Here is a 12,733-nt window from a genome sequence, read left to right as displayed (position 1 = left end):
GATAACAGGTTTATCATGACACTACTATTATGGAAGATGATTAGCACACCAGCTGAGGAAATTTAAGTCAGAAGAAAATCCGACTGTATTCAATGAGGCTTACTACCTAGTATTCTTACGGCTTCAGCCTTTACATAAAAGGTTGACATTAATAGGACATTAACTTGCCTTAATTTGTTTTTCTGACAGTTTAATCTCAATTCTACTGAAGGAGCTTTTTAACACTGAAAGCGCAGCTTGCCTCCAAAAATCTAAAGCAGCTAAAATCAGGGAAGACTAGCTTAACAATTAGTGATTTTATCAACTACAAAAAGCTATCCAGATAAACAATAAGAATACAGATCCAGCAAGGATAGTAGATAAGCCTTTATTTTTCATTGATTAAATAAATAAAATTATGTAGCAGAATGGAATGAGTGAGTTCGCAAAGGAAATGAAGCTAGTTCTTGCAGAAGTAAAGTTCTGAATGGTGACAGAAACATCCCAACAACAAATTCTGTAATCATGAGGGGAGGTCTTCAGCTTTTGACTGGAGTAGAAGTACCTTTCATGGCCTTCTTAAGATGGTGATAGTTTGGCAGGATTTTCATCAGGAAGTCCAGCTGCAGTGTTTGTGGCTAAAAGAAAAAACACAAGTGTCAGAAAAAGAAGACTTATGATAAGAGGAGTCACAGCCTGCACACAGCCTGCATTCTCTATTATAATAGGAACGGTATAAATTGATTTGGTACTTGGTTCAAACAATACAAGTACAATGGAAACCTCAAAGTAAGGAAGGTAAATGGTCTGGCTTTCAGACATTTCCTCTCCTTCCCAGATATCACAAAGTTCAGAGGTTTTTACCAAAAATTTGGAATGTGAATGGCAACAGAGGCGTTAGGAAAAAAAATTCCACGTTTTATTTTTTCATATCCATGCGAAATCCACCCCTAGGGATCTTAAAGAGTTCCTTAGCTTAGATAGCATTGATTGACAAAGCTTGGTCCTTGATTTGAAGTGGGTTTAGATTTGATCCAAATGTAGTTCTGCATTATGCCTGAACTGGCAAAACACAGTTATGGTGGTCAAATCTGAATTCTTTGGTAAATTATTCCACAAAAGACAAGGAATTGAAGAACAAATTGAGAAAAATAAGAGAATCACAAGATGATCCCTTCTTCTAACGCAGCTGGTATTTATGTCTCAACATGCTAGATCATAATCTGTTGTTTATATAGTGTTCCCTCACTACTTCACAGTTCGCTTTTCGTGGACTCGCTGTTTCGCAGTTTTTTAATAAACACTAAAGTAATATTATAAATAATAAAATATTATAAATCCCTCTTTCTACTTCCTTCCTAAGGAGAAGCCTAAGGAAAGAAGGAAGGAGAAGCTGAAGGGAGATAAAAGGAGGCTGAAGCGGCTTTGTTTTTGCCCCACAAGGTAGCAACGGGAGCACGGGGAGGGGACAGAGATGCTACTTGTAAACACAAATATAGCGATCCTACTTTGCGAATTTTCACTTTTTGCGGTTGGTCCTGGAACGTAACCCCCACAATAAGTGAGGGAACACTGTATTGCCAACATTCAAATATTCTTGGTCCTTCTCTTAAGTAGCTTCCGTTGCTAAACAAGTATGATATTACTCATCGGAGGCATACAACTCATATGTACATCCTCCACATTATACACTATTTTCACAGCTCTCTATTCCAACAGATCAGTTGAAGCAAGTTATCTTCAGACCAGATTTTGTTGACAAAAGTCCTACTGTGGTACAGGAAAGACATACCACAGTAGGAGCAACATGTACAATGCTATTGGTACATATCTGGCCATCCACCCACCTGTGGTCGTTCGGTCTGAACTCGACGAAGACAGTCAGCTCCATAGATCACCGTGTTCTCAGGAATAACTTCGTAGGTGTTAACATTACAGCAGGCACCAATGATACAGCCACTTGTCAAGATCACATTTCTACCCACATAAGCTACAGAGGTAAGGTGTTCAAGACTCATATTAATAAAAATAAGACAGCATCAATGAATCCACTTGCCCACCCCAATATTTCATCTCAAATGCCAACAATAACAATGCAATTCCATGACTGCCATCCATTTATTTTAGAGTCTTTGTGATCTTGTTTTATAATTTGTTTTTTTGGTGTCTTAGTTTTTAGGTTGGTTCTTGATGTTATTTGGGGTGCTGATTCAGAAAATTGAATTGGATAAACCACGTCCACTCTAGTTTCATAGATATAGTTATCATGGTATGGCAACTGATGGGTGGAATATGTTCAGTATCTCAAAAACTAGAGCTCATGCAGGAAAACTGAAATTACCAGGTCAAATATATCTAGAAACAAGGCTAACATTTGAAGTACTAAGTTTGTTAGTCAGCGTAATTTAGTTTCGTGATTCGCCTTTGCCAAAGAACAACAACCAGTTTATCTGCAGTCATGTGCACATCAAAAAATTGTGTCTCTCCAATGTCAAGACTGAATTCCAAGTTTAATGGTACTGTTCGTGCAGGTAGATATTCTCCAGGGAGAGACCTCTGGAGTTATTACAACTTGCAGTGTTGGAGAAGGACCCCCAACATTAAGCATTAGATCAGAGTCTTCCAAATTTGCCATTTTGGTGACACGCTTTTTAGACACGCATCTTTTTGCAATGCAGTAATTCAGTTTTATTAGTAACTGTATGTTAAACCAACCTGTTAAAGTGTTTCATTCATACACTCATACTCATACTCATACTCATACACACACACACACACTATAATATATGCAAGTTTCATATAATCTTTACTGTATAAACAAGGTTTTGAATTTTTTCCTTTAGCAATCAAAATAGATTTAAGATTCTGGACTTAATGGTGTTAGAGGGAATCCTATTTATTTGACTATGTCCATTGCCAAACTTTGAATCTCTCCTATACTTGGAGCCCTCCGGTTCAAAGTTTTTGCACCAAAATATTCCTCTGATGGCATTATTGTCTTTAGATACATTGTGCTTCGGAAAGTAACATTGGTATAAGAGAGATCTCCCTACCTCACAAAATATATATGTATATTTCACATTGGAGGTTTGATTGAGGAAAAGGTGAAAGCAGGAAGTGCAACAAAGATGTCACATACTTAGCCCCCACTTTCCCTGTTAAAATCTTAAACTAATAGGAATAGTCTAATTAGAAGGGTTATTGAAAGCTCTACAAGTTGCCTTTTTCTGCCCAAAGGAATTCTTGTGATCCAGCTTAAATACCAGATTGGATCCTGGTTACAAACAGAACAAATGCTGGGAGACTGGGAAAATAACTAATCACTGTATTTCCTACTTAATCAGGACATTTACCTTTGGATTCAATGACATTGTTGTCTCCTATTTTCATTGCCTGAGAATCTGCATGCCATGGTTAAGAAAAGTAATCAACATTTTGAATGTAATATTTCCCCTTATTCTAGAATTATCCAAATAAAACCCCTCATGCAACTTCAGGAAATGCAAGCTGTTATTTGCAAGCTATTGTTTTTTACAATACTAGTGACAGAACAAATTTAATTATTTTAAAAGTTCAAATGTAAATACTATTCCATAAACAGCAAATACAATAATTTCCTATGGGCAAAAGGCCATGGAGCAATTCAGCTGATATGTCACTTGAAATTCACTGGAATAAATACATTATACTGTAATGATATTTGCTTTAGGCAAAAACTGACTATGAACTTCAGAATACATCCTCAAAAGTCTCTCCATTGCCAAAAAGTGTCAGTTGCGCATCTAGAGATTTCTTACTGTCATGACACCCCAGGCTATGACAAACTGTTGAATTCCTTGCAGCATAATAGCATTAGTAAAAATGTCATTGTGAATAAACTACCAGCTGCTATAACTGTGAATGATTCCTTCTTTTGACACAATGGCTTCAAAATATAAAAGTCACTGAAATGGTTTCAATATGTACAGTAAAAATAGGCAGAAGAGACATATAGAACCCTGAAGGAAGTTTAGTAACTCACAACTCAGTACATCAGTACTGATCAGTTTTTTTTTTTTTTTTCGTGTCAGGAGCAACTTGAGTTGCTTCTGGAGTGAGAGAATTGGCTGTCTGCAAGGACGTTGCCCAGGGGACACCCGGATGTTTTGATGTTTTTACCATCCTTGTGGGAGGCTTCTCTCATGTCCCTGCATGGAGCTGGAGCTGATAGAGGGAGCTCATCCGCACTCTCCCCAGGTGGGATTCGAACCTGGCAGCTTTCAGGTCAGCAACCCAACCTTCAAGTCACTTAGTCCACTACGCCATCTGGGGGCTCCTTTGATCAGTGATAAGTCACAGTAACACCAGTGATAAAGGAAAGTCTATAGATACTATGGAAAGGGCATAGACTCATAGATTCCATCTAGTCCAACCTCTTGCCATGCACGAAAAACACAATCAAAGCACACCCCATAGATGGCCATCCAGCCTCTGTTTAAAGGCTTCCAAGAAAGGAGCTTCCACCATACTCTGAGGCAATGGGTTTCACTGTTGAACAACTCTTGCAGTTTATATGGCCATATAAATGAGTCTGAGAGCAAATGAAACCTGAATTCTCACAAGAATCCAAAATGACTAAACTGATGCTCTTCTACTGTGGGTATATTATGAGACTGATGTGATTCCCTGGGAGGAAAAAAAAGAATACTTATTGGTAAGAGGAAAACCACATCACAGACAGATTGATTCAGTCAAGAAAGCCACAGCCCTGAGTTGGCAAGACTTAGTTCAGAAAGGCCTTTCATTAATAGGGTAGTTATAAATAAAAATGGACTTGATGGCATATAACAGTGGTTCTCAACCTGTGGGTCCCCAAGTGTTTTGGTCTACAACTCCCAGAAATCCTAGCCAGTTTACCAGCTGTTAGGATTTCTGAGAGTTGAAGGCCAAACCATCTGGGGACTCACAGGTTGAGAACCACTGGAATATAAGAACCACCATCAATTTAGGAAAGCATGGGGAGCTTAATGCTACTTAATACATTTTTTCACTCAGTTCGACAGATGCTGGAGTGGATTATTAGTCATAATAAATATAAACTTATTCAGGACTGCTAATTGCAATTTGGAACTCGAACTGAATGGTCGATCCTCTGCAGTGAAAAATCTAAACTAACTGAACAAGAAAGGACCCACTATTCACATCTTGAGATTCTGTTCACATTGGAATATTCAGCAAGCTTATTATGTTTTAGTTGTAACACTTGAACTCAAATTACAATTATCTTCTGCAGTCTGGTATTGTAATAAACTGATGTATTTTGAAATGCAACAAATGAATGTTTAATATATTATTGGAAACCAACACACATCCCACAACCACAATTAGGATGATCTCATGTTGAATGTTAATTAATTTCATTTCTGAACAACATCTGCATTATCTTAAGATAGGACATAAAAAGGTGGAGGCATCCCAGATAATTCTTATGCAAAATTGGAATTTCATGAGCTGCTATATCACAATACAGATCTCAGTTCAAAGCAGCTATTGCGTAGCTTCCTTGTACCGCACAAACACAGACCTCTCCTTTTTAACACCTCAGAAGGATACAACAACCAACTTCAAATACGTTATTGGTGCCAATAACCATTGGTTTAGGTTCCATTCCTTCTGTATCAGGAGTAATATTTTCAGGATAGCTGTAAAGGAATTGAAAGTCTACATTAAACTTTCTATTTCTAAAACCTTGTAAAATCATTAAGAATTGTTTTTGTATTTGGTAGCTGAAGAGTCTGGATTTCCTGCTTCACTACGTTTATCTGTGTTGATCTTTTGGTTTGGACTGCTCATGGTGCAAAGTGTAAGTTCTACCAGCGGGTGAAGATAGGAAAGTTATGATATATATAAATGTATGAAAAATATTTCATAAAACCATAAAGTGTTCCATAAAGTGTGGAATAGGTAAGGTGAAAAAGTGGACCCCCCTGTCTAAGGGTGGCAGGAAATTGGTATATTATCACATTGCAATTGATCTTCTACGTCTACAGTATTTAAAAAATTCACCTGTACCAAGGTTTACTCAGACTGAAAGATCACATGTAGTTAAAAACAGCTAATAATTTAACTGTTCATTAAATGTATTAAAAATAGCTAGTATTTGTCATGGTAACCTTGATGTATTAGCCTTGCAGTTTGATCAAGGAATATGTTTTGTCACTCATCTTCTGTAAAGGCAGGCCAGAATGGTCAAGGATCACACTTTAAAAATGTGCAGTCCATAATAATAATAATAATAATAATAATAATAATAATAATAATAATAATAATAATAACAACAACAACAACAACAACGATAATAATTTATTTGTACCCCATCCTATCTCCCCGAAGACTCAAAACATCTGGGGAACACTAGGTTGGGGAAACCTGCCATAGCAACTGCAATCAACGTAAGAAAAATCAACTGAATCATACTAACCCATTAATGATAATGGCTTGTTCTTCTATGAGGTTACCTTCTCCAATCACTATTGGCCCAGCTTCTGCAATGATCCGTGCCTTGGGGTGAATTACTGTCCGAGGGCCTGTGGAAAACACTCAAGGTTTATTCTTGATGCAACACTGCTATGACACTAAAAATGCATCATAGTTTTTTGCACACATTCAGGAATAAGTGCTTTCAGGTTCAAAGCAAATTTCAATTGTGCATGGAACACAGTCCTGTCATTTTCTACTGTGCCCTGGCCTCAAATTGGCACTCTCCTAAATTTCTTGTGTAACAATGAGAGCAATTGGGAAGGGGTTTTCACTATTAGTAACACTAAATCTTACTACCCAAAAGAACAACCTAAAAACACTAATATGTTTCAGTCAATACATGGTTGCAACATGAAATCTACAGTGGTGGGAATTTTTTAATTGTGTACCAAAGAGGCATATACTATGTTCTTAAGCAATGGATAGGGACTGTTACGACACCACTAGCAATATATATTCTTAGTAGGAGGGCACAAGGCCTTCCATCTCAAGCTTGTATTTATGATTAGCCCTCTGGCTGAACCCACCAAATATTACTTCCAGTATATAATTACATAGTTAGCCCCTTTATCCATGGATTCTGCAACCCTGGCTTGAAAATATTTTTTAAAATTCCTAAAAGCAAACCTTGATTTTGCTATTTCATATAAGAGACATTATTTTATTTTACCAGTGCATATAATGGGACTTGAGCATGGAGTTTGGTATGTAGCTAGAAGAGGTCCTGGAATTAAATTTCACTGTAGGACCCAAAGTAGCTATAAACAATAAGTCTGTTTGCATTATTTTGTCCCCAATCTCTAAACTAATGGAACAAAGTAGTGTTCTCCCACATTGTCCACAAGAAGTGCTTTTCTTCTTGGACATCCATACATGAAAGTAATATAGACGCAAACATGAATGCATTTAGGGCTGAAATGTCTGATAAACTCACATTCTTTTATTGGTGGCTCACACACTGAAAAGTGCTTCATTAAATTATTATGCTCCTGATTCAATATCAAAGGAGTAAGTAGAACACAAAGACATAATCTCAGATGCCCACTGCAATTGGGGAGGGGGAATTATTTAGCTCCAATAAACTGCCATTATGTACTAGGTATAGATACTAATGGCAGAAGTTATTATTTCCAGAATGAGTACTATGGGCTGTATATGTGTGTGAATGCAAATCATATGGGATTTTTTTCCAAAATCTTATGAAGCCTTGTTGACAATCCTGCCTTTATTCTCTCCCAATGAAATTTCAAATAGTACTTCCCAGCTATTTTTATGCTGCTCACTGTTATTTGGAGGAGCCTAATCAAGGTACTTTTGAAGAGAGAGACAACTACCAAAGGTATGTTATCTAATGCTTACTGTAGCAGGAGAATTGAGAGGAATTTCTGCAGATTAACTTCCAAGTTCGGATGGTTATGGAAATTAACTCCAAAGACAGCACACAAACAATGTTTTTCTTACCTATTGTCACATCTCCCTTGATTTCACTCTCTACACAGACAACAGCACCAGGAGCAATCTTTACACTAGAAAAGAGAGCAAAAGAAATGGCAGTCACATTGTGCATCTCCATCCAAATTATGTAAACAAAGTTGATGGAGGATGCAGAGACTTACAGGCAATTCTAGGTGTCAGTAGAGCACTTCTATTCAGTGCCTCAGCAACCATCACTTCTATAGAGAATCATAGTTGGAAGAGGCCTCGTGGGCCATCCAGTCCAAACCCCTGCCAAGAAGCAGGAAAATAGCATTCAAAGCATTCCCGACAGATGGCAATCCAGCCTCTGTTTAAAAGCCTCCAAAAAAGGAGCCTCCACCACTCCGGGGGAGAGAGTTCCACTTCTGAACAGCTCTCACAGTGAGGAAGTTCTTCCTAATTTTCAGGTGGAATCTCTTTTCCTGTCGTTTGAAGCCGTTGTTCCTCATCCTAGTCTCCAGGGCAGCAGAAAACAAGCTTCCTCCCTCCTCCCTATGACTTCCCCTCACATATTTATACATGGCTATCGTCTTCTCTCGGCCTTCTCTTCTTCAGGCTAAACATGCCCAGCTCTTTAAGACGCTCCTCATAGGGCTTGTTCTTCAGATCCTTGACCATTTTAGTCACCCTTCTCTGGATACATTCTAGCCTGTCAACATATCCCTTAAATTGTGGTGCCCAGAATTGGACACAGTATTCCAGGTGTGGTCTGACCAAGGCAGAATAGAGGGGTAGCATAACTTTCCTGGATTCCATCTTGTTTCCCATGCGGTTTATTATCAATATCAAACTGCTAGAAAAGACTGCCTATGAATCAGGTTTTTAATGTTGTAAGTTCTAAAATAGCACCCACCTCTTTCTTTCCTTTCTTGTACACGCAAGGGTGGCACTGCAGGTCTTGAACTGGTGCACTGAGTCATTAATAAGATTAAATTAGGGCAATCTGGACAGCACATGGGTGACCATGTCATTAGACATGATCTAGGAATCAATCTGTGTTGGAAGGCAGAAAGCCCATGTTTGTACCATAGGTTCTTTTGGAACCAGCTTTTATCTCAGGTGCCCAGACATCAATGGTAGTTTGGTTCACATTCACACAGCTTTAGCTGTACCCACTCATGGACACCGTGTATTTAAGTGTAATACATGTTTTAGAATGTATATTAAGATTACTCTAATGTGCCCTATATTGGGCACATAAACATCATAATTAGTGCACAGTGACCTGGAAAGACTGGAAACAAGTGCTGGATATTGGAAGCTTGTGAATCCTTTATCCAAGCCAGTAGTTCTTAACCTGTGGGTCCCCAGATGTTTTGGTCATCAACTCCCAGAAATCCTAACAGCTGGTAAACTGGCTCGGATTTCTGAGAGTTGTAGGCCAAAACACCTGGGGACCCTAAGGTTGAGAACCACGAATCCAAGCTTTCAGTGTGTTTCTAAACTAAGGCTATCCTGATATTTACACAGTTGCATAATACAATTAATGCCAGAGATATAATTATTAGATTTATTTATTTATCCACTGCTTTATCTGTCCCAAAAGAGACTCTTATATGTTCTAGCATTACCTAAAACCAGGAACAAGTCTTTCTATTCAAGTTTAGAAACACCATCACAAGACAGGCTTCCTCAGCAAGAAGCAAGAGATTCACGCAGCAGTACTGTGTTAAAAGACACAAATTAATGCTTTACTTGAGAAGCAGGGCAGATTGTTATGAACTGTGGGAGCTGAAGTCCAAAACACCTGGAGGGCCAAAGTTTGCTCATGCCTCGCCTATAACTCAACATCTGCAGTGTAGAATTAATGAAGTTTGACCTACTTTAAATGCCTTGGCTGGAGTTGTGGTTTTACACCGTCTGTCTCTGATGAAGTAGCTGGAGCTTCACCAAACTACAAATCCCAGGATTGTTTAGCATTGAGCTGTGGCAGTTCAAGTGGTGTCAAACTGCATTCATTCTACAGTGTAGATGCACCCTATGCGACATACATGAATGTTATATCTTTTGGTCCTAGGTATTTCAATGTATACAAGCTATAACCTATTAACAACCATAACAGCTACTGAGAAAAGAGCCTCATGAGGAATGCTAGGCCAAGGTTTTCCCGTCACCACGAAAGAAAGGTGCTTTCGGCTTTTTGGTTTTTCACCGCCTCCTTCCAAACAAAAAGAAATTCAGTCCCGGAAGCGACTAATTAACTGACTCCCCTCGGCTGAGTCCCTATACCGAACCGACTTCGCTCACCTCTTCGGCGCTTTCTCCGCCATCTTTTCCGCTCCCGTCATCTATTGCTCGGCCTGCGACGAGGCAGCCTGGAGGAGGAGGGGCGGGACAGCTGACAATCAACTTGTCATCCTTGCGTTTGATTGGGCGGTGTTCAGCACCGCTTTTGTAGGCGTGGCAACGCGCGTTTCGCAACCAATTGGAAACAAAGGAAGGCGGGACGAAAGAGGTTGCTGACTCCGCCTCCCTCCACACTTGCCTTTGGATGTATGGATCAGGGGCTGGGGTGACGTCATGATGTCTGACAGCTGTATAAGTGTAGTAGCCACAGCTGCAAATGTATAAGAGCTAGTGTAGTGGCCTGAGTTCTAGACCTTGATGCTGGAGAACAGGGTTCGAATCCCCGCTTGGCCATCTCTGCATCTATCCTATTAATGAATGCAGTGTTACACCCCATGACTGAATGCTGGGAGTTGTAGTTTGCTGAGGCTTCCTTAGAGAAGGCTCAAGACCTTGTAATAACTACAATCCCCAGGATCCCATAGCATGAAGCCCATAGCATTCAAAGTGTTGTCAAACAGCATTCATTCTACAGTGTAGATGCATGAAACTCTCATTGGATGACCTTTGGCAAAGTCACACTCAGTGCCTCAGCAAACCACAAATCCAGAGACTTCTTACATGGTAGTCGAAGAGGCGTCATAGGAGTTTAGTTGTGTGAAAAGGGTCCAGAATGTCTCATAGGACTGTGATCACATGTGGTTATGAAGTGGGGCTTGTGAACCACTGATTACGCTTGTGTGTGCAGTTCTTTAGAACGTGGTTATTAAATATTTTATTATGAGTTTTCTGGGCTATATGGCCATGTTCCAGAAGCATTCTCTCCTGACGTTTCACCCACATCTATGGCAGGCATCCTCACAGTTTGTGAAGTTTGTTGGAAACTAGGCAAGTGGGGTTTATACGTATATCTGTGGAAGGTCCAGAGTGGGAGAAAGAACTCTTTGTCTGTTGAATGTGGCTATTGGTCACTTTGATTAGCATTGAATGGCCTTGCAGCTCCAAAGCCTGGCTGATTCCTGCCTGGGGGAATCCTTTGTTGAGAGTTGCTATCTGGCCCTGACTGTTTCTTGTCTGGAATTCCCCTGTCTTCTTAGTGCTGTTCTTTATTTAAAGGTAAAGGTAAAGGCAGGGGTCCTCAAACGTTTAAAGCAGAGGGCCGGTCCACAATCCTTGAGACTGTGGAGGGGCCAAATTATCATTTGAAAAAGAAAAAAAAACCCGAACAAATTCCTGTGCACACTGCACATGTCTTATTTGTAGTGCAAAACAACAACAACAGTGAAAGAACAATAAAAAAGGTAAAAGTAAAGGTTTCCCCTGACGTTAAGTCCAGTCATGTCTGACTCTGGGGGTTGGTGCTCATCTCCATTTCTAAGCCAAAGAGCCAGCGTTGTCCGTAGACACCTTCAAGGTCATGACTGCATGGAGCACCGTTATCTTCCCGCCGGAGCGGTACCTATTAATCTACTCACATTGGCATGTTTTCGAACTGCTAGGTTGGCAGGAGCTGGGGCTAACATCGGGCACTCATTCCGCTCCTGGGATTTGAACTTGGCACCTTTTGGTCTGCAAGTTCAGCAGCTCAGCGCTTTAATGCACTGTGCCACCAAGGGCCCCTGTTCTTTATTTACTGTCCTGATTTTAGAGTGTTTTTTTAAAAAATATTGGTAGCCAGATTGTGTTCATTTTCATGGTTTCCTCCTTTCTGATGAAATTGTCCACATGCTGGTGGATTTCAATTTATTTAATTATTTACTGTATTTATATCACACTCCTCTCACCCCGAAGGGGACTCAGAGTGGCATACAATATAGCAATATTCAATGCTGCATACACAACACATAAAAATACAATAAATCATTCATACACACACATACATACACAATATAAAACATGTAAAAACATATAACACCATAAAACTATACTTAGTCCAGGAGTCATTGTTTGTGTTGCTACAATTATGCCACTTCTCTATTACATTATCCAAATGCTTGATCCCACAGCCATCCCCAGAAAATAGGACCTAGTAGAGGTTTTGCTGAATTGCTAAATATAAGGCCTCCTCTGAAAGTAAGACCTAGCCAAGTTTTTGTTTGGAAGCATGCCCAACGAACAGAACACCAGAGCATGCAGGATTGGTAAATGTACGTACCATAGAGTGTTGTACATGGAAATAATGGTACTAACAAGAAATTCTTGACAGGATTCAGTTTGTCTGGTTATGCTGGTTTGTGATGACAACTACTGTACAGTATATAATAAATGTTCTTTTTTTGTTCAACAATAAATGTGAATTCTTCTTCATAGAAAAATAAGACATCCCCTGAAAATAAGACCTAGCGCATCTTTGGGAGCAAAAATTAATATAAGACACTGTCTTATTTTCGGGGAAACACGGTAGGTGACAGTGGAGTCCTATTCTTGACCCGCATGTTCTTCTACAGTGAGGGCATCTGTTTCCAGGTGGAAG

At 39.5% G+C, this 12,733-nt stretch overlaps 1 protein-coding gene across 1 annotated transcript; it reads right to left on the bottom strand.

The window, feature by feature from the left end:
* Positions 1-351: 351 nt before the first annotated feature.
* Positions 352-10,365, bottom strand: dctn6 (dynactin subunit 6). Its single transcript, XM_003224638.4, has 7 exons — positions 10,222-10,365; positions 7,960-8,024; positions 6,440-6,545; positions 5,572-5,660; positions 3,333-3,380; positions 1,827-1,969; positions 352-617 (listed from the first exon to the last, which is right to left on the bottom strand). Exons 1-7 carry the CDS (start codon positions 10,260-10,262, stop codon positions 519-521), a joined length of 591 nt encoding a protein of 196 aa, XP_003224686.1. The 5' UTR covers positions 10,263-10,365; the 3' UTR covers positions 352-518.
* Between the last annotated feature and the right edge of the window lie 2,368 nt (positions 10,366-12,733).

The sequence above is a fragment of the Anolis carolinensis genome, chromosome 2 (assembly GCF_035594765.1).
Source record: "Anolis carolinensis isolate JA03-04 chromosome 2, rAnoCar3.1.pri, whole genome shotgun sequence".
Taxonomy (NCBI): domain Eukaryota; kingdom Metazoa; phylum Chordata; class Lepidosauria; order Squamata; family Dactyloidae; genus Anolis; species Anolis carolinensis.
This window is presented reverse-complemented; position numbering and strand designations above follow the sequence as displayed.